Source organism: Poecile atricapillus, chromosome 2 (genome assembly GCF_030490865.1).
Source record: "Poecile atricapillus isolate bPoeAtr1 chromosome 2, bPoeAtr1.hap1, whole genome shotgun sequence".
NCBI classification, from domain to species: Eukaryota; Metazoa; Chordata; class Aves; order Passeriformes; family Paridae; genus Poecile; species Poecile atricapillus.
In genome coordinates, this window is record NC_081250.1 from 63,239,240 (window position 1) to 63,264,208 (window position 24,969).

General features: G+C 43.5%; 1 protein-coding gene across 3 annotated transcripts in view; it reads left to right on the forward strand.

The window, feature by feature from the left end:
* Positions 1-250: 250 nt before the first annotated feature.
* GMPR (guanosine monophosphate reductase) overlaps positions 251-24,969 on the forward strand; it is a 41,441-nt gene continuing 16,722 nt past the window's right edge. The window contains exons 1-8 of one of the 3 annotated variants that reach the window (XM_058831308.1): positions 251-596; positions 3,935-4,070; positions 4,599-4,718; positions 5,342-5,425; positions 7,042-7,215; positions 14,877-14,958; positions 17,218-17,324; positions 22,842-22,884. In XM_058831308.1, coding sequence (XP_058687291.1) covers positions 4,674-4,718; positions 5,342-5,425; positions 7,042-7,215; positions 14,877-14,958; positions 17,218-17,324; positions 22,842-22,884 — 535 coding nt within the window. In that variant the 5' untranslated portion in view covers positions 251-596; positions 3,935-4,070; positions 4,599-4,673. The remainder of the gene's footprint in view (positions 597-3,934; positions 4,071-4,598; positions 4,719-5,341; positions 5,426-7,041; positions 7,216-14,876; positions 14,959-17,217; positions 17,325-22,841; positions 22,885-24,969) is intronic. The other 2 variants (XM_058831309.1, XM_058831307.1) reach the window with 2 other exon arrangements.

Below are 24,969 nucleotides of genomic sequence, written 5' to 3' on the forward strand. Positions count from 1 at the left end.
GGGGCGGTGGAAGGTAGAGGGAGGCAGGCCAAGATGTCCGTTCAGTCCCGCAGCGGCCGCCGGGCACGGCCGGGCTCTGACACCCGGTACCAGCGGCGGCGGGGCCCGCTCGGTCACATGGAGGCGCCATTTCCTCTGTCCTTGCTTCGCCCTTAAGGCCGCCGCTGTGCCGCCGGCGCCTCGCCCCGCACGGGGCGGTTGCGGACGGCGACGCGTCCCCGTCTGCCCCCCACCGCACACTGCCCGGCGGAGAGGCGGGGGTGGCTGCGGCGGGGGACGGGGCAGGGGCCGGCCGGCCGGCCGCTCGGCTAAAAACAGCCCTCGCCTAATAAAGCGATGGGGCCTGGTGCCCTCGCCCTATAAATACGCTCGGTGCGCGGCTGGCGGGCTTTGGCCGGCTCGGCTCGGCTCTGCAGGCGGGGCGGTACAGCCAGCACAGCAGGGCCGCCGCTGCCGCCGCCTCTGTCGCCAGGACAGCCCCGGTCCCCGCACCCCGACACCCCAGCGAGATGCCCCGGGTAGACGCAGACCTCAAACTGGACTTTAAAGATGTCCTGGTCAGACCTAAAAGGAGCAGCCTCAAGAGCAGAGCAGAGGTGGGGGCATCCAAACCCAGCATGCTTCCCCCCTCCCCCTCCAACGCTTAACTTCCTTAACCCGCCTTCCCCCCCGCTTTATTTTTATTCCCCGGTCTAGCGCAGCAATGCCCTCCCCGATCGAGACGCCCTTTTTGCGTGGTGCTGGGATGCCGCTGCTCCCGGGAGGGGAGGACGGGGCCGGGGTTGCCGAGTCCGCGGCGTGTCCCCCCCCACGGCCCCGGCGGAGCCGGGGGCGGCCGCTGCCGAGCTGGCCTCCGTCGCCCCTCAAGCTGAAATATAAGGGGGGCAGTGGGGGGCTGCTTGCTCCTAACAGGTGCCTCTGCGACGCTGAGCGGGGGTCGGAGGGGGCGGCGAATCAGCAGCGCTGCAGGACAGCGGTGTCCGGTTACCCGCCCCGCAGCTTGGGTCGGCAGAAGCCGGTGATGCCACCTGACAGGCGGTATTGCCCTCAGCCCCGGGGGCTGTGGGCGGTGCTGGTACCGAGGAACTGATGTAGTCTTAAAGAAAAAAAAAAAATTAAAAAAAAATATATGTATATATATAATTATTGTAATAAAAACCCGGGAAGACGCCGGGTTGCGCTTCCCAGTGCGCAGGGTGCCCTGGGCTGAGACCCCGTCATGGGGAGGGAATAATAAGGGAAGTCACATCAAACCTGGGGAGATGGGTGCATTTCACCCTCGCGTGGGTTTAACCCTCGTGTGAGCTGCGTGTGAAGAGCCCTGCAGTCCCCCTGGGTCTCTGTGTCCCTGCCGGCCACTGTTAGCCGGAACAGTCCTGTAGTTCTCTCCCATCAGGGATCCGGAAAGACCCCAGGAAATCAATCCCGTGAGGATCGATTGCCTCCACAAAAAGATGGCTGCTTCGGGATCGAAGGTGCCTTCTCGTTTGCCCCACATAACCCCAAGGTTAACAAAGGATTTAGGCTGGCTAAAGAAGGAATTATGTTGCTTTGGGGGATGAAAAGAGGATTAAGGTTTTCTCCTGGGGAAGTTGTATGGAGTTGTAAGAGAGAAAGAAAGACTGAGGTAGAAAGGGAAAGTGAAACAGGGAGGCTGTGTTTACTGTGGGCCTAAGGCCAGGGATTTTGAATGCAACAACTAAGCGAAACTTCTTTGCCATCGTAAGGTATGAGATCAGAGAGGCTCTCAGTAGAAAGCTGATCTCTGGCAAGTCATTTTTAATTTACGATGAACAGTGTCACGGCTGAGTAACTCCTCATCAGGTGCAATTACTGCAAATAAAGCCTGTGGGCACTTTCGAGCCACTTGCTTGGGGACCTATGGATCCCTCCTTAAAATTCACTGTGCCGGCCTGGCAAACAGGTGGAGCTGTGCTCCACCGAGTGAGTGGCAGGCACATGGCTCCTTCAAGTGCAGTGTTTTGTATATTTAGCAGCGTGCAGGCTGTGGAAAGAAGGGTTGCTGGGAGGGGAAAACGATAGGAGGAACATGAGCTGATATGGCAGGGTTGTAACGGGTGGCTCTGATGAACTGTTAAAACATTGCAGATGAGAAAAAGTGTGTGTCATGAGGGGGTCAGTGAAAACCGATGAAGGTTAAGAAATTGAACACCATCACTGAGGCTGTGGCAACAGGGATAAACAGAGTCTGCGAGAGCCAGATCTGAAATGGACAGCCCCAGTCTGCTTCAAAACAAGAATATAAATAAATAGTTCTGGCAGAGGAACAGAGGCAGCATACTACAGTGCCTGTTACCCAGCAAGCTGCTGCTTTGAAGCTTATATCAGGAAGCGTCTGCTTCTCTGGTGTGAATGCCTCGTTTTGTACAAGGATAGCTTTTTATGCAGTGACTAGAGTTAAGTCAGCTTCCTAAAGAGGCAGTTTGGGATGTTTGCAGATCTTCTTATAGGTTTGCTACGTTGGTACTTGTTTCTGATTCCTTGCACTGTCTTCATTTTCTGTGCTTGCTTTCTCCTTTTGAAAAGATATCAGAAAATGTGATGCTTGATTCAAATATAGAAATTGGTTAGAGCAAAGATGAGAGTGGGAGCAGCATTATCTGTCTCTGGGGTCTTGGTACTCACATAGCCTGTTCTTGCCTTAGCTGGGCTTACTCATGCACTCTGGCCATTGCAAGTTCACCAGACAAAGTGTCTTGTAGGAAGTTGTTAGTTTAAATTTTTTAAATTTAAGTAAGTCCACAGGAACAGCATCATTTGCTGAAATAGGTAGAGAGAATGGCAGCCAGTATGATCAGCAGTGTTGACTGATTTCCACATGAGGAAAAAACTAAACCTACCAGGGTAATGCAGTATGGAGAAGAAGCAGCTGTGGAGGATATACTAAAAGTCCATAAAGTGAGGAGTGGAATGGAAAAGGTGAAACTGAGTAGTGGCTGTTGATTGTCTCTCATAAAACAAGAAAAAGCATTGAATGTATTAACTAGGCAAAGGTTGTAGTTTTTATGCAACACATTATTTGTATTATTGCTGTGGGATATTGGAGAGGTTAAAGGTGTGAAGAGCTAAAAAAATTGCAAGGCAAGTTCTTGCCTTCTGTCTATTTTGCAGTATTTTGATGTCTTTTCTGAAACATAACTCTTCTCCTTTCTGAAATTCCTTTGAAGGAGATGTTTTTCCTTTTTAAAACTGTAGGGCAGTGGTTCTGGTGCTGGTATCTGTGTGGAATTTGTTGTGGGATACTCTTGTTTCCCCCCTCCCCTTGGGTTCTAGTTAATACATTATATTAAGACAGAGTGAAGTAAATTAAAATTTCATACTTGTTTCATACTTCTTCATACTATTTTCTAATGTTAGAAAAGTTAGTTCTGCAGCTAAAATTCCTGGTAGAATGGTTTGTCATGTGTGATGGCTGGAGAATTAGACCTGATAGTAAATGGGAGAAGGGGGAGTGTCCATTAAGATATATCTTAGCTTGTTAACTAAAGGGACCCTTCACCTACAAGCTAATACGAGAACATGATTCACAGTTTACCACTAAGGCACCAAGTTTTTTTTCATATACAAATAAGTAATAAATTCTTCACAATATTAATCAGAATCTAGCCTGCAATTTGGAAGTGCTCAAAATGTGTTTTAATTGAATAGTAAAAAAAATCCTGTATTTTTTTTCTCTTGCTTTCTTTCTCGTGATGGATTTCTGTTTAGTTCAGGTCTCCAAATGTTACTGGGTTAAAGTTGCAGTGAGGATTAGTGAAAACTGAAAGAGCCTTCATTTTCACTAGAGACTAAAGTAATATCTTAGAGTTGTGCATTTCTTTTTTTTTTTTTCCTTTTGAGCATTTTTCCCCTAGCTAGGAAGATCCTAGGTAGGCCAGTGGGAACTGATCTAATTTGATAATACCTCTTGCAGATGTAAGGAAAAAAATGCCTGATGTTACCGTGATCATTTGAAGGTGCTGAAGAAGAAATAACTTTGAAGGTGAAGGCGGATACAGTTTTAAGACATTAACTTAGAAACTAGCAGCTTCTTGGTTTAGCAAGCCAAGGTATGATTGTTCATATTGTATGGCAAGAGGGCTGGTAACTGTGACCAAAGAGCGTACTTTATTATACTGTTATTTACCTTAAAGACTGGGACAAAGTCCTCTATGCCCTGGAGATGCAGGGAGTTGCAATTCTGACTTCTTTGGAGTTAGGACTTCAACTTGAGTTTCTCAGACAGCCATACAAACAGCTGAGTTTACTTCTGTATACAATAACCCAGAGTTCTCATTGTCCTTTCTTTCCAAGCCCTTCTGCCTTGTTCCTTTTCTTTTTTTAATTTTATTTTGATTCTTTTTCTTAAGTAAGAGCTCTATTTAATGCAGAAAACATTCTTTTAAACTTTTTTCTTGTTTGAAAGGCAGAATTGTAAAAAAAAAGGAAATTAATGATGTAATAGTGGAACAAAAGGAACAGGAAATTTGAGGAAAATCAAGAAGCTGTGTCTAAACATGTTGTATCTGAAATCTGTGGCAAAACTCGTGTAATATTACAATCGGTTACTTAAAAGAATGCGTGTGTGTTCACTGCAGGTCGACCTCAAGCGCACCTTCACCTTCCGCAACTCCAAGCAGACATACACAGGAATTCCCATTATAGTGGCAAACATGGACACTGTGGGGACATTTGAAATGGCTGTGGTTATGGCAAAAGTAAGTCTCAGCTCTCATTTCTGCAACAGTTGGGAAGCTGCTGGGTGACAGTGAGCAGCCTTTGTTGATTTTTAGTTAAGTTTGTTTGAGAGCAGGGGAACATGAGTTTAAAACTCCAGAATAAGAAAAAGCAGGTGTACTTTTACAACACAGTTGCCACAAACAAGGCTCCTGGTATAAGAGTTTTAGTGGAGATGCTTCCATACTGGAAAGCTTTCATCTTGAGTGTATCTCAGCTTCAGTTAGAGCTTCTAGAGCATAGTTATTGAGGTCCCTTTGTGCTCCCTGACAGAAAAAAAAAAAATTAACTGACAAGTTTTGCAAGTGTAGGTTACAGGATAGAACTGCAGCACTTTCTAAGTTAATGAGCCTCTGTCACATTCAAAATACTGACAGTAGCTTAATGAAATATATCATAAACCTGGTCCTGAAAGGCTGGCTAAGTACATAAAGTTGCTTTTGAAGAGCTGTTAATAGTTGCCTGGTCTGTTATTCACTGTTACTGTTTCTTCCAAGCAGGATGAGCTTACACTTAAAAGGGGGTTTTCTAATGCCTTATTTTGCAGCTGAGGGAAAAATTACTAACTTGGACATTAATATCAGTTCTCTTGGTTTTTTGCTAGTATGCAATGTTCACTGCAATTCACAAGCATTATTCTCTGGAAGAATGGAAACTGTTTGCTGCCAATCACCCAGAATGCCTTGAGGTACATTTTTCTACTGTAAATTATTATGGTTTATTGCTTTGTTCTGAACTCACATACACTGGAGTCTCCTGGGAATACTGTTGTCAAGTGAGGTTTTGGGGAATGAAGATATTTGCTGTTCTTAAATTCATCAAGGGAAGTGGCTCATCCTGATTTAAAAGAACAGTTACGTGATTCCATTACAAAAGTGCTTATTTTAAGATGCAAAAAAGCAAAGTTTATTTATACCTGGGATGGAAACAGAGAAGTATCCTGAACAAAAAAAGGAGGAAATACTTGGGAGTAGGTATGAGTGCCGTGCTTCTGTTGCTGTTGGGAGCTGTGGTAGTGCACCAATGTGAATAATTTCAAGTAACCCAACCATAGGCTGGCCCTGCGCACCCTTGTGGCAGGCAAAGTCTTTGCCATCAGGTGTGCAAGCGGATCTGGAGTCTGCAGGCTGGAGGCGCCTAGGTGCTAGGCCCAGGCAGGGATGAGCATTGAAAGTTGTCAGAGCTTGTGTGTCCTTCACTTACCTTTTTGCACCAGAGCTCACTTTGTGCTATTCCTGGCTGTGCTATCACATTTGTTCACAGGGTCCTAACCTGAGCCATTATATTTAGTCAATTTAAACATTGACATAAGTTGTGATTTTCTCACGTTCAGACTTCTTTTCCTCTGGCAGGCCTCCGTACCAGGAGAGGCGCTGTGAGTGTCCCTGGCCATCTCCCCTTCCTGCTCCAAGTTCAGTGCAGTTTTTGATCTTTCTCTGTGTAGAAAAAAATACCACACAGCTGCATTGCATCTTTACCTGTGGCATATTTTAGAATTATGTTATAAAGGCTATTGATTATAGAGTTGTCTGAAAGTGATCCTAGCACTTCAGCCAGTGAGGATACTTACATGCCACCATACGGTAGAAAGTGGTCCCAGGAATGTCCTGTGTTTGAGCACTTCCAAACTTAACTTATTTGTGCTACATAATGACTGGAATAGGATCTCCTATTCCTATAGTGATTAAATACTGACTTGCACTGAGACCTTGGATTTCTGTGGAGGGTTTGTAGGCCAACAGCTGTGGAAACTATTTTTCTTTTGGAAAGAACTCATTGGAAGACAAGCAATCTGCTTGTTTTCAATGGTAGCTGACCCTGCTTGAGAAAGGGGATTGTACTACAAAATCTCCAGAGGACCCTTCCAAACAAAATTGTTCTGTGATTCTGTAGATCACAGGAGTGCTTGGTGAACTTAAAGACCCAGATTTTACTCTCTGACAGTGCCCAAAATTTTGCCTCTCTAGCTTCCTGGAAATACACCAAGTTAGGGCTTCATCTTCATGTTCATGAGTATGCCTGAACCTTGATTGATCTCAGATGATTATATAAGCCTGCGACAATCCACTTGTGAATGAATGCTAGAATGCTAATTTCCCTCTCTTTTATATCATTTAAACAAGACAGAAATAGCCCACTGATTTTCCCAGGAAGGTATTTATTTCATATTGCATGGTGTGATTTTTCACTAGTTACCAGCACAAGTCCTGCCAAGACTATGCAGGAAAAGACATGCAAATTGTGTGTGTTTATTTCAGTTTTTGCAACCTACTACTCTGTTTTGTTCTTTCTGTTTTTTTTTAGCATGTAGCAGCAAGCTCAGGTAGTGGACAAGATGATTTGAAAAAGTTAACAAGTATACTAGAGGCCATTCCAGCTATCAGATTCATCTGCCTGGATGTAGCAAATGGCTATTCAGAGTATTTTGTGGAGTTTGTGAAGTCTGTCCGTGCCCTGTTCCCACATCACACCATTATGGTAAGTGTGTAGAAAGGCTGGAAGGGGTGTGTGTGTATGTGAATTCTGTCCAGGAAGAGGACCCAGAGTTTGACTGGTAGGCATCAGAAGCTAGAAAAGGAAGGGAAGCAAGGAAGGATGTTAAACAACAGTTTGACATTGTCCGTCTTCCATTGCTGATGATTTCTGTGGGAATGTTTAGTGTGTACTCTGATACAGCTGTCTGATTAAGTTGGCATGGAGGACTGGGTGGATCCAATTCGCTTCCTGCACATGTCCTTCCCCCACTAGATGAGACCTCTAATCATTAAGTGTTACAGGTTGATTTGGGTGATTTCAAGCAGAGGTTTGCTGTGGGAGCGTGCCAACATTTCTGGCCAGCTGGAGCCAATGACTGTTAGATCACTATGAAGACAGCTCAATGCAGACTGATCCTTGCCCGTGATAAGAGTGAGAGGGATGTTGGGTAGTTGTGAACAGCATTATCAGAGAGTAAAAAGGTCAGTGCTAGGGCTTTTTGTGGTGCTTTCTGTGATGTTACTATCCCGTCCCAGAGTGCTAGTTCCATGCTTCCTTGAGCCCTTTTGTGCTAAGAATAGGGTGTTTGCATATGGGCATGGAACTCCTGGCAGCAGAGCACAACTGCTGCTTTACAAGAGCTCTTGAAAAGATGTGTCTGAATTGTTTCCATGAGAATAGCAGAAATCCTCAAACAAGCAGCAGATCTGTAATAAGGCTACCAGCCTTTCTTCAAGCCAGTGCAGCAAGAAATCATGTGTTTAGGCAAGACTTGCCTGCTTTCCATGCCAGAGATAAAGCTTCATGTATGTAAAGTAAATGTGAAATAAGACTATTCCTAAGTGTGCATTCTCCCTTGGTTCATTAGAGAATAACATGCATCAAGCAGCTCAGAGGAGGATGCATTCCTTTCTCCCATGTCAGAGGAAGGCAGTGTCCTTGCTTCCGAATGATGGAAAAGTGAAGTGAGCTGGGATGCTTGTTGGGTTCTGGGTTGTCATGGGCTAATGAATAGACATTCTTCAACAGCTGCCAGGAGAGGTGGGAACCATTTCGGTGTGGTTATATTTCCCATGGCTTTGGAGAGAGATTTTGGAACTATGAAATGATAAATGTGGGCCTTCTGAGCTTTCTGCTTCATGTACACTGCAATGAGGGAAGAAGCTGTTTCCTTGCTTTGTATCTGAAGTATTGTCCTTAGTGACATGATTACCCCAGTGTCTTTGTCTTTGAAGAGTTGTGGGAGGGAGTTTAAATTGCCAAAGATTATCTCTGTCAGGAGTGGAAAGAAAATTGCGTGTCATGCCCTCCTCTACCTCTCCACAGATTGCTGACTTTGCTGACTGAGGAGGGAAATCAACCAAGATGAATTCCCCAGAAGGCAGAAAAAGTCAATGTCAAAGTCAGATGTCAAGCCCAGATTTTAGTCCAGGGTTCTTAGACCAGTTTAATCCACCTACCATGACTGTTCTGCTGCCTTCCTAGTGTCTCTGCTTTTGTGACTAAGGTTATTGTTACTTCAGGTGTCATTGTCCTGACAGCACCACCTGCTTGAGCACATTTACAGCCCTTATCAGTTGCCTTCTCTGATTGTAGCTCCTTTCTCTGAATGTGGCTTCAATATGGCTTATGTTTTTCATCTCTGATAATTTCCACCCCTAAAAGCATGCTAACAGACTTGGGGTGTTCAAAAACCTTCAGTTTCCCACAGCCTCCAGGGTCTGTTTGGTCCCTGAAGGTCTTTGATTCAACTAGAGACACCCACCTCTACTCTGCTTCCAAATGAATTCCCATTCTGTGCCCAAATGGCCTTTTGAAGCTGTTCCTGGCTGAAATGCAGGAGCAGGTCTAGGCTTCTTTTAATGGTAATCTGGAAGACATGTCCTGCTGCTACCTGTTCTGAATGCTTTGATGTGTCTGTGCTATGCCTGCAGTATGTTCTCTGCTGTTGGGGCTTTCAAACAAAAGGGTTAGCAGTTAAATAGTAGGTATAAAAATAAAAACACTTTCTCATAGCTGAAAGTGATCTCCAGGACCTTGCAGGCTGTCTTGTTTGCTTTCCTCAGCATGACTATTCATTCCACAGTCAGCTGCAGTGCAACACAGAACAGTAACCCAACCCTGGATCTCAGGGAATGTGTGTTCCCAGGGGCCACGTAATGGGTTCAGCTCTGAGGTTCACAGGGGATGTGCAGAGCAGCTGTGGTTAATGTAGTACTCTCCGTGGCCAATACTCCCTGGCAGATGGAATATGTCTCTTGTGTAACAGCCTTTCAAATGCATGCTTCTATCTTTTTAAATACTTACTTTACAATCACATGACCTTATTTTCTTCTGCCTGCTTCTGACACAAGGTTTTTTCATTACTGCGTTTTGTATTAATTTACAAAGAAGATCAGTTCTCCATGGAACACAAAGGGGAGGGAAGACAAACAGGGACACAGAGGTACAACGTGACTTGTCTTAAATCACTCATCAGGTTGGGAATGGGGGAAGAAGGAATATTTAAGTCTTCTGAGTGTCTCACAAGTGCCTCTTAAAACCAGGAAGATCCTGAGGAGAATCACCCATTCAGTCAGCATTCATGATGGAGGATCAGAGCGTTTATATTACAGGTTGCATAGTCCTTGTTTATTAGTTTAATTGTAGACTTTAGGGTTATTCCATCAACCTGAAAGTCAGTTTACAAGCTAAGTTATCTTTGCCAGCAAGGTTTGCCAAGTTTTTATGCTGAATTTTTATTTTTGTGGTATTCCTCTGTTCATCATAGAAGAACAGCCCTGAGGGGGTCAGGGAGTGTCGCAGGAAGAAGACTGAAGCAGGAGCACGCTTGGAGATACAGTAGCACCCGTAAATTGTGGGCCAGAGAAGGAGACAAGCTGAATTACAAAGCAGAAGCAGAGGGAAACAGCAGGAACCAGAAACTGTTGCTCCTCCTTGGAGTCAGTAACAGAACTTTTCTGGGCCTTAGATGGAGGCAGGAATTAGTCAGGGAAAGCCATGCAGACCACTCCCAGTTCATCCCTGGAACACACACCAGAGTAGATTCAGTTGTGGCATGTCCACCAGGGCTGACGCCTTAGAACAGGGGCCAGGCAGGATCCCAGGATACGAGAGGGTGATGCTGCTGAGCCTGTCTCAGGTCAGGCACAGTACTGAATGCAGGCAGCCACCTTGCAAAGGGCATCTCCCTCCATCTCATGGTTAAGCACCCCTTGCTTTTGTGGGTGGGAAGTGTCCTTTGGCCGTCTTCCTGATAATGTGGAGGCACAGACTGTGCTTTCTTCTAGGATACAAGAAGAAAGTTTGAGAACTGTTGTCATAGACACTTCTCCCGAGCTCGATCCATTGCCATTTGCCAGAAGCTTTCAATCAGTGCAGCAGTGTTCCTGTCTTAGGCAGTATGAGTTGATATTTATAGCAGGCTTTCATGAGACACAGTATCAAATGCCTGACTGAAATTCAGAGGCACTTCCCTACTGTGTTCACTAATTTTATATCTTTGTCAGAGAAGCCGTAGTCCTTATAATCCTGTTAGGTAAAATCTTGATCTCGTTAAAGTCAGTAGGGAACTTTGACTTTTCTGAGGCGAGGATTTATTGACCCACAGTTCAGTCATCCTGGATAGTGCTGGAATGACCCAGGATAGTGTTCACTTGAAACCTCATACTGAATGATGGTACATCACAATACTTGCACCAACTTCTGTGTTCCCTGAGTACTTGTGTAAACACACTGCAAAGTGTATTGTCTGTAGTGACTTCAGTGTGCACATTCCAATTGCGTTCTATTATTTAAAATTAATTTGAGAGGGTTTCATTTCTAACTGTAGTCTCAGACTTTCTTTATTGACCTTTTCATATTTTTTTTTAAATATTTTTTTAAAAGTTGAAATATTCTGGCTTTATCATACCAGTGGGGACTTGAAATGCTCTTCTGCCTCAATTTACACTGGTATCAGTGGTAAGGCAAGCACTGGTTTCAGTAAAGCAGAGTTCAGCTGAGTGTGAGTAAACTGATTTCCCTTTAGCTGTCATACTGGGGTTTCTTCACATACAGATAGCTGTGCCTCCCTCATAGTGGTTTTTTGTGCTCTCTGAGGTCTGCAGAAGGTACCTAAAAGAAGCAAGCCTCTCATTGGCAGGTTGAAATCTGCTATGTAGAGCTTCACGTCTTCCTTGAAAATTTGTTAAGGATCTGCAGATTCAGAAAGACAGAAATCAGTGATGTGTACATGCATTCCAGGAAAAAATGTATGCTGGGGACGTAAGTGCTTTTCCCTGCTAGTATGAGCATTTTGAACCAACATATGCAGTTCCAACATTTTCTAGCAGTAACTTAACAGTAAACGTCTGGTTAACATTTCTGAAGAGACAGTTTGACAACCCTCTATGCTCTGCTAATAAGAAGACACTGCTGTTTAAGTTAAATACATGTTTGATCCCAAATCTCATGAAACCACTGACTTGTTCCTTCCTATTTATGAATCTTTTGAATGTATTCCAGTATTTCACCAAGTTGTAATGTGGTGTGTGTCATACAGCAAAGGTGGTCATCTGCCTTCCAGAGGTAAACTGCTTCCCTCATGTCCTAAGTGGCACACTCCATCATCCCACCTTGGAATGTGCAGCACTTAGTATATACTAACAAATTACCATTGAACAGAAAGGAAGCAGCACTTAGCTGAAACACTGTACCTATTATATATTCTTTATTTCCAGATTGTTCTATTTTATTTTATTTTTAATCAATATCATGCTCTTTTGAGCAAAGTTAAGTGGTTCTGTATCATAGACCACAAATTGCTGCTTGATATTATCATTGTTTTTATAAGTACTTCAGGTGGTGGCTTGTCAGCTGTTTCAAGTTAATAAAAGGAGGAAGCAAAATTCAGTAAAAATAAATAAATGGTGAAATAGGAGTCAGAAATCATTAAGGGGAGAACAGGCCTTGCCCAGTATTCCCTGGGTACCCTTCTGTTGACTTCAGCAGTAGTTACATTTGAATAAAAGCTAAGAAAATACTAATTGAGGTCTTTAGAATTTGCTTCCTCCTCTGCCCATATCAGTACTGCTACAAACACTTGCTAAGTCCTGCAATATTGTTATGTAAGAGGTTTTCTGAACATCTCTACATCTAAATTCAGATCTCCAGAAATGAATAGCCTGTCTTTTGTAAAAGTGCAAAACAGCTGATGTGCAAAACGAGATTTATCTTGTGCAGTTTTTCAAGTTAGGAATGTTCTGTAGATGTGAGACAAGCCGCAGAGCTGAGATACAAACCAAACTTGGTAATTGTCCAAGAGTACTGAAGGAGCTAGCAAATGTTAGAGCAGGACCCCTCTCATCACCTATCAAAGGTCTTGGGGAGTCTGGGGAGGTTCCTGCTCAGAGAAAGCAAGATGGTGTTACTCCAGTTTACAGGAAAGGTGTGAGGGAAGACCTGGGAAACTAAACACAGAGGCATGGGGCATTGACCACCTCTTCAGGAAGCTTGTTCCAGGGTTTGTCTACCCTCTTGCTTAAGAACTGATTCCTCATGTCAGGTCTGAACCTCCCTGAGGGGCACAGCTTTGAGCCATTCATATGCATCCTGTCACTGGATCCCAGGGGGAACTCAGCACCTCCCTCTCCACTTCCCTCCTCAGGAAGCTGTAGTGAGCAATGAGGTCACCCCTTGGCCGCCTTCTCTCCAAGCTAGATGAACCCAGTGCCTTGGCCACTCCCCACAGTACCTGCCTTTCAGTTGCATCACCAGCTTTGCTACCTTCTTCTGGCACATTCAAAGACCTTCACATCTTTCTTAAATTATGGGGTGCAATTTATAGGATTGCATTCCTTCTACAATGTTCCCTCAGAGTATGGGAATGCAATTAGTATAGCTGTAGTGAGTCAGTTCAGCGTGTGCTATGTCAGCATTCATTTGCCTTGTGCAGCCCTTTGCAGAGAGGAAAGCGTGGTCTGAAAATGCACTGGATAACAGTTTGTTTTCAAATGTAACTCAAAGCATAGGTTTTAGCCCATAAATCTCCTCTGAATAGGATTCAAATGTCATTTGAAATCTTTGCTCTTTGAAGACTGTCTTTTCCCCAAAAATCATCTGGATAGAGGATACTCCTGGCAAGGGAATTAATCTCTAGCCTTACTGTGATTGCTGATCCACCAGATCCACAGTTGGACGCATGCAAGGGCCTGTCATGTCACACTGAGCTTGCATCAAAATGTTTCTTTAACTGAATAGAAACAGACTGGCAGCTCTCTGCACTTACTGCACCAGTTTTACAAGCCAATTACCAAGTGTGTGCTAGAAGGTTGTTTTGTAGTTTCTTTTTATTAAATGTATCTAATTTCATCACACTGGCATTCTCTGCATTCACAGCATCCATGGACCAGAAAAATCTTTATGTCATGGTATGTTGCTACATGCCTTGTACCCAGCCGAGGCTCTGACAGAAGAGGGCCACAATAAACCACGTGTGAAAAACCTTACTCTAGGAATAGGTAACACAGTATCAGGGGAAGTTCTGCAAGTTTCTGCTTCAATTTGGAATAGGTAAATGTTCCTGGAGGCATAAGTAGATCACATGGTGACTGTGAGCCACCAGTGTGACACAGGCAAATGCATTCTTTGTGTGTCAGGCAAGATATTTCCATAGAAAAGACAAGTGTTGTGTAAAGCCCTGAGAACTTGGTGATAACAGAACTCACCTGTACCACTGTGGTTAGTTCTCATTCTTGAGGTTCAAGAAAGATCTGTCTGGTATGGTATGGAAGTATGGTATGAGGGCAGACAAAGACAAAGCAATTCATTAGGGGTGTGGAGAGCCAATAGAAGTTTTCTAGAAGAAGCAAGGCAAAGGCCAAGAGAACTGCCTTCACTTTCAGCAAAGATAACAATGTAGGCAAAAGGAGGAAAAGAGCTGTTGAAATGGAAGGAAAAATATAGTAAAGAACACAAACCAGTTCAGAACTTAAGGGTGTCACCCTAAACAGCATGCTCTCTGTATCTCTGCAAAGGTCATGCAGAGGGAACCAAACCCCTGTTTTTAACCAGTAACATCACCACAACCAAATGTATGTATGTGGTGTGAATGCTCAGATTTATATAGTCTGTATGTTCATACCAATTTTGGCACCAATGCACAAAATTAGAAGAATAGTACCTTAATTTCAGTGAGCAAAATACTGAATCGTAAAGGAGAAAGATATTTTCCAGTGTTTTAAACAAGATCTGAACTTCCTGTAAAGTGAGTTAGGCAAAAGGCATGGAGATCTCATGGCTGTTCAGGAGAGATAGGTAGGGCAGGAGAGGTGGAGGAGTTCACTGTATATGAGAAGAATAACCCCTGTAGTTAGGGATGATGTGTTTGAGAGCCTCTAGGTGAGGATTAGGGGGATGGATGACAAAGCAGATCTCCTGATGGGATGCCAAGTATCAGGGTTTACTGGACTAATTGTTAAATTCTTTTGATTGGAGAATTTACCTGTATGACTGGTTTAGTCTCAGTGGCATGTCTAAGGAACAGTATGGTTAACTATTTTCTTCCATACTCTGTATAGTTCAACTTGTAAAAGCTCTAGATAAAACTTTACATTATCATCTTTAGTCTTTACTGCAGCAGTCTTGAGATCTCCTATACACGTGATGCTGTTCTTTCTTTCTAGGCAGGCAATGTGGTGACAGGAGAGATGGTAGAAGAACTTATTATTTCTGGAGCAGATATTATTAAAGTGGGTATTGGACCAGGTAAGTCAAATAAGGGTGGCTTTTGGTACCACTGGTAGAGGAGTTGTTCAGATGGAGTAAGTGCATAATGCTGTTTTCTTGCCTGTTACAATGCAAGATCCTCTCAGCTCAATGAAGTACCAGTGAGCTTGCACACACGGTATGTTTAAGAAATACACAGGGTGCTGGAGTTTCATACTGCACAGTGTTGCATACTGCAATTCAGTCAGTGAAGACACCTGTTATTGGAAACACTGGGCTGCCTGAGTTCCTGACATTATCACTGATAATGTGTTGTGTTTGGGAATACTTTTCTAGCCTGTTGAAAAGAGGATGAGTCATCCAAGCTAAAGCTCAAAGGATACTGTGTTCAGGTGTCCCCTTCTATCAAGGAAAGATGGGTTTCTGAATAGAAAATTATTTATGATTTGTGTTCTGTGAAGCTGAGGTTATTCTTGTCAATGTCTTCAAAGATGAAATGGCATCAATTGTGAAATACTGATAACTTTGCCTCTTCCTGTTACTATTGCCTGGAAGCTAAAATTTGCATTTATGCATGTACATGCTATGTATCACTCTAACATTTCCATGGATAAACAAGAGGATCCTGAACTTCTTACACTGTTTTCCCTATCTTCCCCAATATTGTTGTCTGGCATACACTGCCATCATCTATCTATCTTCCTCTTCCTTTTTTTTTTTTTCTTTTTTTTCCCTTCCTTGTGCCTTCCTTCACATGTTCCTTCTCTTGCTATTTTCTTCTTAGATTGCAGCTGGAGTCTCCATATGTGGGCTAGATTTTGAAGTGGCTAACACAAATGCCACTGACAGTATAGCTGTGATCAGCCAGTGCAGTGCAGGCAGATTGTTTACTCTGCAGTGCCAGATAGTTATGGTCCATGAATGGATAACTGGAGCAGAGAAAACATTGTAATAAACATTGCAGTTGTGCCCGGGAAGATACCAAACAATGAATACTGCAAAATACATGAAGAATAAATAACAGAGATTTCATGGTGTAATTGTCATGGACAAATTCAGATTTAAAAGAAGAATAATTATAATTTGTATCCTCAAACATGGAAAATGTTTGATGTAAATGCTGTATAGTCTTCCCTGGAGGTCTTCCTGAACAGATCTGAACAAGCTGACCATGCAAACCCACAAGTAACAAATGTTTCTCCCTCAGGTCTTGAGGCTCTTTTCCAAATAATGATCCATCCTGTGGAAAATGGCAGTGATTTATTATAAAGCATTACGTACACTATAAAATACAAGCCCTGTGGAAATCATATTAAAACTAATTTTCTTACTATTTTGCAAGAATTCTTCTTAGTGTTTTTACTTTGCCAGTTCTTTGAAGGATCTTCGGTAACTTTTGCTTTACTAGTAGCTTGAGTATATCTGGATTTCAGCTGAGTGAAGGGATCCAGATTTCACTGCATTTGGTTCAGAATCTGTTTTGAAATTCTCATTATCATGCAGACCTTTTAGGTCTGTATCCTAAATTATAGGACCTATACTGGCAAAAAGCAGTCCTCATTGTGACTTTCAATTTAAATAAAAAAATAGAGAAGGTATTCCAAGAGGTCTATAGCCATGTTGCTGTGTTGAACTGTAATTAAATTGTATGTATATATGTATATATATACACATATATACACATTTTTTTTTCTATACATGCATGTACAGTGTATGGATATAAAGAATATAGTTCGATGATTAGATACAGTTCATATATTTCCCTTGATGTTGGACTATACAGCTTTCAGATGATTGTTTATCTCATTTTTAAATACTGTGTGCTGGTTTTTTTATATTCCCCAAAACCAAATGTTTCTGGCCAGAGAATTACTTCTCTAAACATGCAGAAAAGAGATAAAAATACTTATTAGAAGAAGTCAGGTAATAAATGCTGCTGCTGAGTCCCTCAGGTTGTGATTCTGGTCGTTTTCTCCCTTCCCTTCAGGCACCTCAGTCAGATTTGCTTTCTTGTGATGCAGTAATTCCCTTACTGAGAAGCATTACTGATGAGAACTAAACTGGGACTAGCCCTGGAGAAAAAAGGGAGGATATTAGTCTACTCAGCCACAGCTCCCATGAAGTGGCGTGAGAGCATTTCAGAACTCAAGTTCCTGTGCTTTCCTTTTATCTGTGAGAAGCCAGCACTGGCAATATAGACTTCTTGAGAGAGAAATAATGCTAATAGAAACACATTTTTTCTGTATTGTTTCTGTCATCCTAATGGGCTATGTTTATTCCTCTTGTTCTCTTGTCTAGGTTCTGTGTGTACCACTCGGATTAAGACAGGGGTGGGCTATCCACAGCTAAGTGCTGTTATTGAGTGTGCAGACTCAGCACATGGCTTGAAAGGACATATCATCTCTGTAAGTAACTATCACCACTCTCAGATTCCCACTGTGCAAATCGTTGTGGAACAGGAGAATCAAACAGTCTAGTACCCTACGTGTTAAAGCCTGTCCTCCTGTCATTCCCTGTTGACTCCTGTATTAGCTCCTAGGACAGTCAGTGGAGATCCAGATACAAAGAAACCAACTCCCTAACATTAAAAAGACATGGGAACCTCACTCCTGTTTATGACTTTCAAAATCTGTTTCTTTCTCCCGGAATGGAGTAAGCTGTTATGTAAACAGAATAGGAAGCTTGATACTGTTGTCACTATTGAAGCAAACAGTAATTCCTATGAAAGGCTTCTGAAAAACGGGTGGAATGTAAACATGACTTTCCTCAGAGTGTGACTGAGGGGCAGACAGGCAGTAGAGGGGAACACAACGTAAAATGATGTGAGCCCATCTGTGCCCTAGTTGGATTGATTCAGATAGCATCCTCACAGAGCTCTCTGCGCAGGGGCAGGAGTGTTTGAGGTGGCTCTTTTGAGCACAGCTGGCACGTGAGCCCCTTATGTTCTCACTAAGCTCTGGGGAAATAACAAGCCTGTGGAGGAAAAAGAGCATCTGTCTGTATTGCCTACTAATGGCATTTCCACTCTTGTCTGCAAGACCAGATTCACCTCGCAGAGAGAAAGTAAATTGGTAAGCATGGCCCCAGACTGAGCTAGAGGGCAGTCTGCAGCACCCAAAGGCCTCGTGTGCATGGGCACACACAGGCAGTCAGCGTGTCCTGGCCATGCCAGGCTGGCACAGCCTCTGCAGGCTGCCTGTGAGGCAGCTGCTCATGGGGAGGGCACAGGGCCTCACCTGTGTGCTGTGCTCACAGCCAGCAGCCTCCCTCTGCCACCCTAGGAGAGACCACATACTGGATTTTAGATCTACTGCCAAGTGAAATCACTGTAAGGCCTTGGTTTCTTTGACGCAGTTGGGACTAGTATCCATCTGAGGAAGGAGGAGTGTTGTGTTGCGTTGTTGAGGAGGGAGATGAGAGGGAAACAAACTGATTGGGGATGGGCAAAGGGTTTGACTGGATCTCTTGGAGTATTATGGAGAAGGAACATGTTATAGTCAGGTCTCTCTTGCTCTTTACTGTTAATGAATATGCAGTCCCTCCTCTCTATGGCTCCTCTGTATGAATTTTGCAGAAAAAAAGAGAAGCAGTATGTGATTTTTATGACTTGGGCAGTATTGCAAATGTTTCTGTCTGTAACAGACAGCAGAACATGTGTGCAATAGAGCATGAAACCCTCACTCGTTGCTGTGAAGGCTGGATAAGTATAGGTGTCATCCTAGCAGTGGTGCTCAGAGACCCATCCTAGTTTTGCAATAATCATTTTCTACTAGCAGTCCTCAGAAGAATGCTGGTATCCTGATTTTACAAGACAACAGGGAGTGTGTATTCAGACTGTTGAAAAATTAGGTGGTTCTATACTGTATCTCCTGCTTTGGGAATGGATCAGTTCTCAACTTGTTCAGGTTTCAGTGATCCCACACCTATCAGCCTCCTATAGAGGAATATAGGAGGACAATTTGATACCTGTCTGGGCCAAGAGAAATACCTTCAGCTGTGGCTGGAGTCTCTAACATCACTTCAGCTCAACTGTCACCCAATCTAAGAGTAAAGCAAGGGTAAGGACATTATGCCTGAATTCTGGAGTATTCAGAGGGTGTTGGTGGATTTATTAGGGAAAGAAAAAGCTGGACTGCATGGCTGTTGCCAGAGCTCTGGGAAGACTATCATGGAAGAGAGGAATCCTCATGACAGAAAAACAACATATGGCAGCAATTTCAAGTATAGAATTGGGTCTGGTGGCAACAAGTATACATGGCATCGCTCAAAATGTCTCACTGCTGTCTTTCTGGGGATTGAAGAAGGGGCACACTCTTCCTGGGCCAAAAGAAATCCCTACAGGCAGAGTATTACCATAGCTATCTATGTCAATTTCCCAGGAGAAAATGTGTACAGCAATTTTTGTTATGTTAATATGGATCTAGCAGGAAGGATGTGAAAAGATTCAAAGCTTCCTAGCTAGCTTCATGAAATTATAGCTAATGGTGTGATATGGGCTAGTCCCTTGGGGTACTTTCTTGTATCCACTTCTGTTTTGTCCAGTACCTTCATCAAATAAACTCCTTATTCTTGTTATGTTGGTACAATTTCCATATGAAGGAAAAGAAGTCTTACTCTCAGAATGAGGAAGTGGTGGTGCTGAGCACAGCATAGGCACTGCAGAGAGCACAGCACGACTGAACCCTGATCTTCAGGAGCTCTGCTAGGATGGGAGCACAAACTGGGATTTTAAACATTCCTGTTGCTGAAGTTACCATGTATTTTTTGGAACTGATTCCTTGACAAGGAAGATGACAATTTTCAGGCAAACATGATAGTCCAAGTGAACACCTGGTGTCTGTCTAGTCATTTACACAGAGAAGTAGGAGGTAAAATTGCACCAGCTACTTTCCTCATGCTAAATTATCTGTAAGACTCAATGCTCACCTTAGAAATTAATCTTTCATGACTCACTGAAAGCAGAGAGGAAACCCTCCCTAAGATACAGGCATCGTTTCTGTCCCATGATGTTTGCCTGGGAGCCAGTAGTCTCAATTTTCATTGCTAATCCATTGGCCTTGAGAAAGTGTTGCAGTGAGTTACAGTGGAGGGAGCCTGCTGGAGATGTTTCTTGTAGGTCAGAGAACTCCTCTGCTGGACAGAGAGGCAGTCACATATTCTAGTAAGCCAGCAATGTGGGGAATGGAAAACAGCCCTGCATGTGTCCTTTCTCATGTGGCTATCATTTGACAGAGATCCCTGTTTCCCTTTCTCCCTGCCTGGGTGATAGGTCACCAGCATTCAGTGAAAAGAATGACTAAGGGTTCTTCACCCAGCTACTGCCATACTGTCCCTTTTTCCACACAGAACTCTTTTCAGACATAAATATAGGTGGTATACGTAGTTCAGAATAAAGCACCATATGTATTGTATTTACTGCTGCATAAGCCACATACTTTATATATCTTCTGCATAATAAATAGTTATCTGTTTTCTGATACTGTAGAAAGCACTGGTTATGCAGTTTATTATAAAGATTGCTTGAAACACAAATCATAGTTATAAACTCATTATAAATTGCATATAATACTAAATGTTCAACCAGTGTATACTGATTTTCCATGCTGTTTTTTTTTCTTTGGGCTAAATTTTGTTGCTGTAAAATGGCTTATCTATCTGGAGAACAAGACTGAGGACAAAAATATTACTTCAGCCACATGAAAGTAATTCTGTTGACTGGAAAGCTGCTTTCCCGTGTCCTTCTCCCTAGTACCCACTTGGCTCAGAATCATGCTGTCTGCAGATTCCATGACCGTAAGCCTTTCCAGTAGTCTTACTTTGGTATTATGCCAGTTCTCCTGAATTCAGAGGCAGATTTTTACAGATAAATTTCCCCAGGATTCTGAGGTAGAAGCTGAGCCTGCAGCAAGCTCTGTAACTGAAGCCTACATCTACAAGTCATTTTGAACCCAGGCCCAGGGCCCTGTTGGGACAAGCTGAATTTCAAGAGGAAGCTTCCAAGGCAATGCAGCAGCAGCAGAGTCTTAGTTTGTAAACAGAAAGCCTGCTCTTTCACATGGAATGAAGTGCTTTACTGCATCTGGTTTTATTATATAGCATCTTCTGACATAACTGCTTAGTATGTTCCCTTTTTGTTTCCCTTTCTATGAATCACTAAATTTACCTGCTTATCTGAATTAACTGGAGACATCTACAGATGAAGAAGGGCTGTGAATCATCATTGTCAGTTCCTTTTATCTTAAATGGTAACCCGTGAGCTTTTAGACAAGTCTCTTAAGCTGCTCAGCATTTTGTAACATTCAAAGTGATATTTTTTGAAGCTGGTGATTAATGGTTACAGAGTGAGCCCCCCCCATTCTCATGGTACCTCATAAAACCTTCATCACTGCCACTACTGGGTTAGTTACAAAGGTCAGATACCGAGCCACCCAAAAACAACTGACTGCAGCCCATCTACCAGAGAGCATTCAAAGCCAGTGTCTCTTCAGACAGTAAGAGACCTAAAACTGTTCTTTGAAGATTATTAGACCCTTCTTTCTACCCTGGCTCTTCCTTCCCTGACACATGCACACACACTCACACCCTCCTCCAGGCTATGACAGACTTGTTAAAGGGAAAGAATTGCACAAGCAGAGTGCTTAAAAGGAGAGAGAGATTCAGCTGTCAGCCCAGCACTTGTTCCTGGAGCTGACAGCAAGGGTGTCTAAGCTCAACAAAAGGCATAATGTGCTAGAGGTTATCAGCAAATGGAATAAAAGCCTTTAAAGTTCTGCCAGCTGCTGTTTGCAGTGGGGTGCCCTTTGAAAAGCCACTCACTTTTGGATCCACCTGCTCAGTTTGTGTCTGATTCCTTTTCTGGGCACACAGAGTTTCTAACCCACAGCCCTGCTGCCAGCTGCCCATCAAAGCCAGCTCTATTGTGGCTGATGGTGGGGGTGTCTGGCTGTGCTTGGCCACAGGTCATGCACAGCCACACATTTCTGCCAACAGGGAGGTGAAACAGCGTGAGGTAACTGGCCAGTGTGGGGGTAGCTTCAAAAGCAGGAAAGATGCTGGCTGTCTGCAACGGATCCAGATCATCAAAGGAATGGGGAGCTCTCCTGGTACAATGACTGTGTATAGACTAAAGGATCTTTCATCTGGTGCTCAGACCTTTACACATCCTAAAGAATCATAGCACATGATGAGCTCTGCTGTGTGCCATTCCTTTTTTACAGCTCTATCACACATACACAACCTCCCTCCCCTCAGCTGAACCCCCTTCATCAGATACTGCATTGCACTGAAACTGAAATACATAGGTCTAAAATGTTAAAGGTCCAGAGTGCTGTCGTTTCCTTACCAAGCCCGTAGCAAACAGTAAGGAGTAGGATGAGAGGCTCATTTTCACTTACCAAAGATTGTATTAACCTGGTTTGTTAGAGATTATCAGATAAAAATCTATCATAACTGATGGTATATTCCCTTTCCCCTCCCGCTCTGACCTTTTAATATATTGTAAAGTGCTGAGAAAGTTATTTTAAATGTCTTCGGTGGTTTAAGGTTGAGGCTTATGGTACCTCTGCATCACACTGCCTTTCATTAAAATGGCAGGGGATGATTCAGATCATCAGAGGGGGTTTTGTTTTCTTGTTTCTGGGATTTAGAAACTTGCAGTCAGGAATTTGCATTGCTGCTGTTACCAGTGGTATTGTCAGTAGACTGTACAGTAGAGTGGGTGAGCCTCAAGGAGGTAAGCAGTGGAAAGGATTATCTGGATTCCCTGAAAACGTAGCCAAGATGATACATCCCAAGTGCACGGTCAGCTCTCTTGACACGCTGTTCCTGAGCAAGGGCCACAGTGCTGCAGGTCGCAGAGCTCCAGTGCTCACTGGGTCCCTGAGTGACCTCGCTGCCACTCACTGTCTCTTTTCTTTGTGCAGGATGGAGGATGCAACTGCCCAGGAGATGTCGCCAAAGCGTTTGGTAAGGATAGTGTGTTATGACACACCCACGTGTCTCCAGCACCCCTGGCAGCAGGGATGCAGGAGTCGGTGTGACCCTGAATGTGTAAGAAATTAGCAGGAGGTTATGTTAGTCCCTGCAGCTGACTCCAGTGAAATTAATGCACCAGGCATGAATTTGCTCTTTGGAATAGACAGTACAAATTCTGCAGTGCAAAACGTAGTGGTCAAAGTGCTATTTAGAAATTATCTGCCAGGTGTGTATGAGATACAGCTGCTGGGAGGGTAATACAAAGAAAGCTGATAAGGGTTTCTTTTGAGTAGGGCTCAGAAATGCCTGTAACATTGCCAGATCTGGCTGACTTGAGCCTTGAGTGGAAGGAGAGCTGGTGGAATGCATGTTGGACAGAAGAACAAAACAAAAAGGCAGGCCAGATCCCTGGAGATGTTCTTGGGATCAGCTGTCCACTTGAAGAGATGAGATTTTATTTATACTGTATCCCCTAGAGCTAGGCAGATGTCTGAAACATCTACGTTAATAATTAACAGATTTTGCTTTCATGTCAGTAAGTTCAGTGAATTGCACCAGCTTTTGGTGATAGAAGATGTAACCTGTGAGTATTGTCTGTTGGGCATGAAAGTTGTGTTGGTATGGGGGGGGGTCAAACTCATGATTGTTACTTAGCCATAACCTTGTTACAGCAGCATATGGGAAGCAGGTGCTAAATGCATCCTGAGATGACAAGATATTTAAAGGTACTCCCCCACTCTTCCAAAATGCCAGACCCTTTGGAGGTGTCAAGTAGGGTAATGCGTGGAATACAGTGGGACAGCACAGTCTCACTGGGGTTTCAGGGTGGTATGAAAACAAGAGATAGCACATTATGATACAAAATGTCTGCTTTGCAGGAAGCTTTGCAATTATGGGAAGTAGAGGCAGGCCTAAACTCAGATTATAGACTTGCCAAGAAAAACTCTAGGCCTCCTGGAAAGGTTGAAACCAAAATCTGTCTTCTAAGTTTGCAGACAGTTCCTGTTTTGAGACAGGTCAGATGACAAGGAAGACTTCATTAGAGAATTCTAAGGACAGCTGTAAAGGGATTGCTACCAGCAATGAGTGCTTGCTCAGAGGATTTCATATAACCTTTGTGTTACCCAGTGGGGATGTGATGTAGGGAATAGATACTTCCAGTTGGGTGATTCAACATAGCTGAACAGCAGCATCCCTCCTCTTAAACAAGATTGTATTAAAAAATGCCCAACCTCTCCTCAGCCCCCATTCTGACATGCTGCCTGCAGTGAGGTCTCCGCCTTTCTCCAGCTCCACAGCTCACCAAGTTCTTGCTGGTGGTGTGGTCCTTGGGAGCTTGTGAACTGAAACTCTGACCTCACTGTATTCCCTGCTGTCTGTACAGAAACCTGGCCTGTGGAAAAGGTCTTTTTTCAAGAAGAGCATTTCCAGGAGCTAGAACAACAGGAAGCAACTTCACAGTGTTTCAAATGTTTTTCTTTATAGTGTTTATTACAAGTCTGAAAGATCCTTGTAGTCTCTTTGGGCTAACTGAACCTGAACCTTCTTGAAACCTACGATGAGACAGCTTCTGGCTTTGCTGTTCATCAAGAGGTGCTGGGATTCACAGTGGTGCATGTCTGAAGGCTGCCACAGAATTATCCCTTGGAGAGAGGAGCATCAGAAAGCTGGTATTTTCCAGGCAGTAGTTGTACTCTTGATAGTAACCCAAATAGATCAGTGTGACTGTGTGTCACAGTTACAGAGCTGGAAATGATGGAGATGACCCCGAGGCAGTAAACTTACTGTATCTGGTTATGTACACTTGAGGTAGACACTGTGAACATCTAACAAGTGGACCCAGATGTGTATTTGTCAAAGGTATGTGGCAAAATAAGCTTTGACATAACATTATTACTATCAGTGTTTATTGAATGCTGCTGAAGTGATTGGCTGAGCTTTGTAGAATGTAGCCACCATGTCCAGTATTTACAAGTCAAAGCCTTGATACTGAATTGTCTGGCATGGACCTCTGTGCTTAAATTACATGAGTGTACTGGATAGCAAAGGCCAGGTAATCAAACACCCAGATCTACA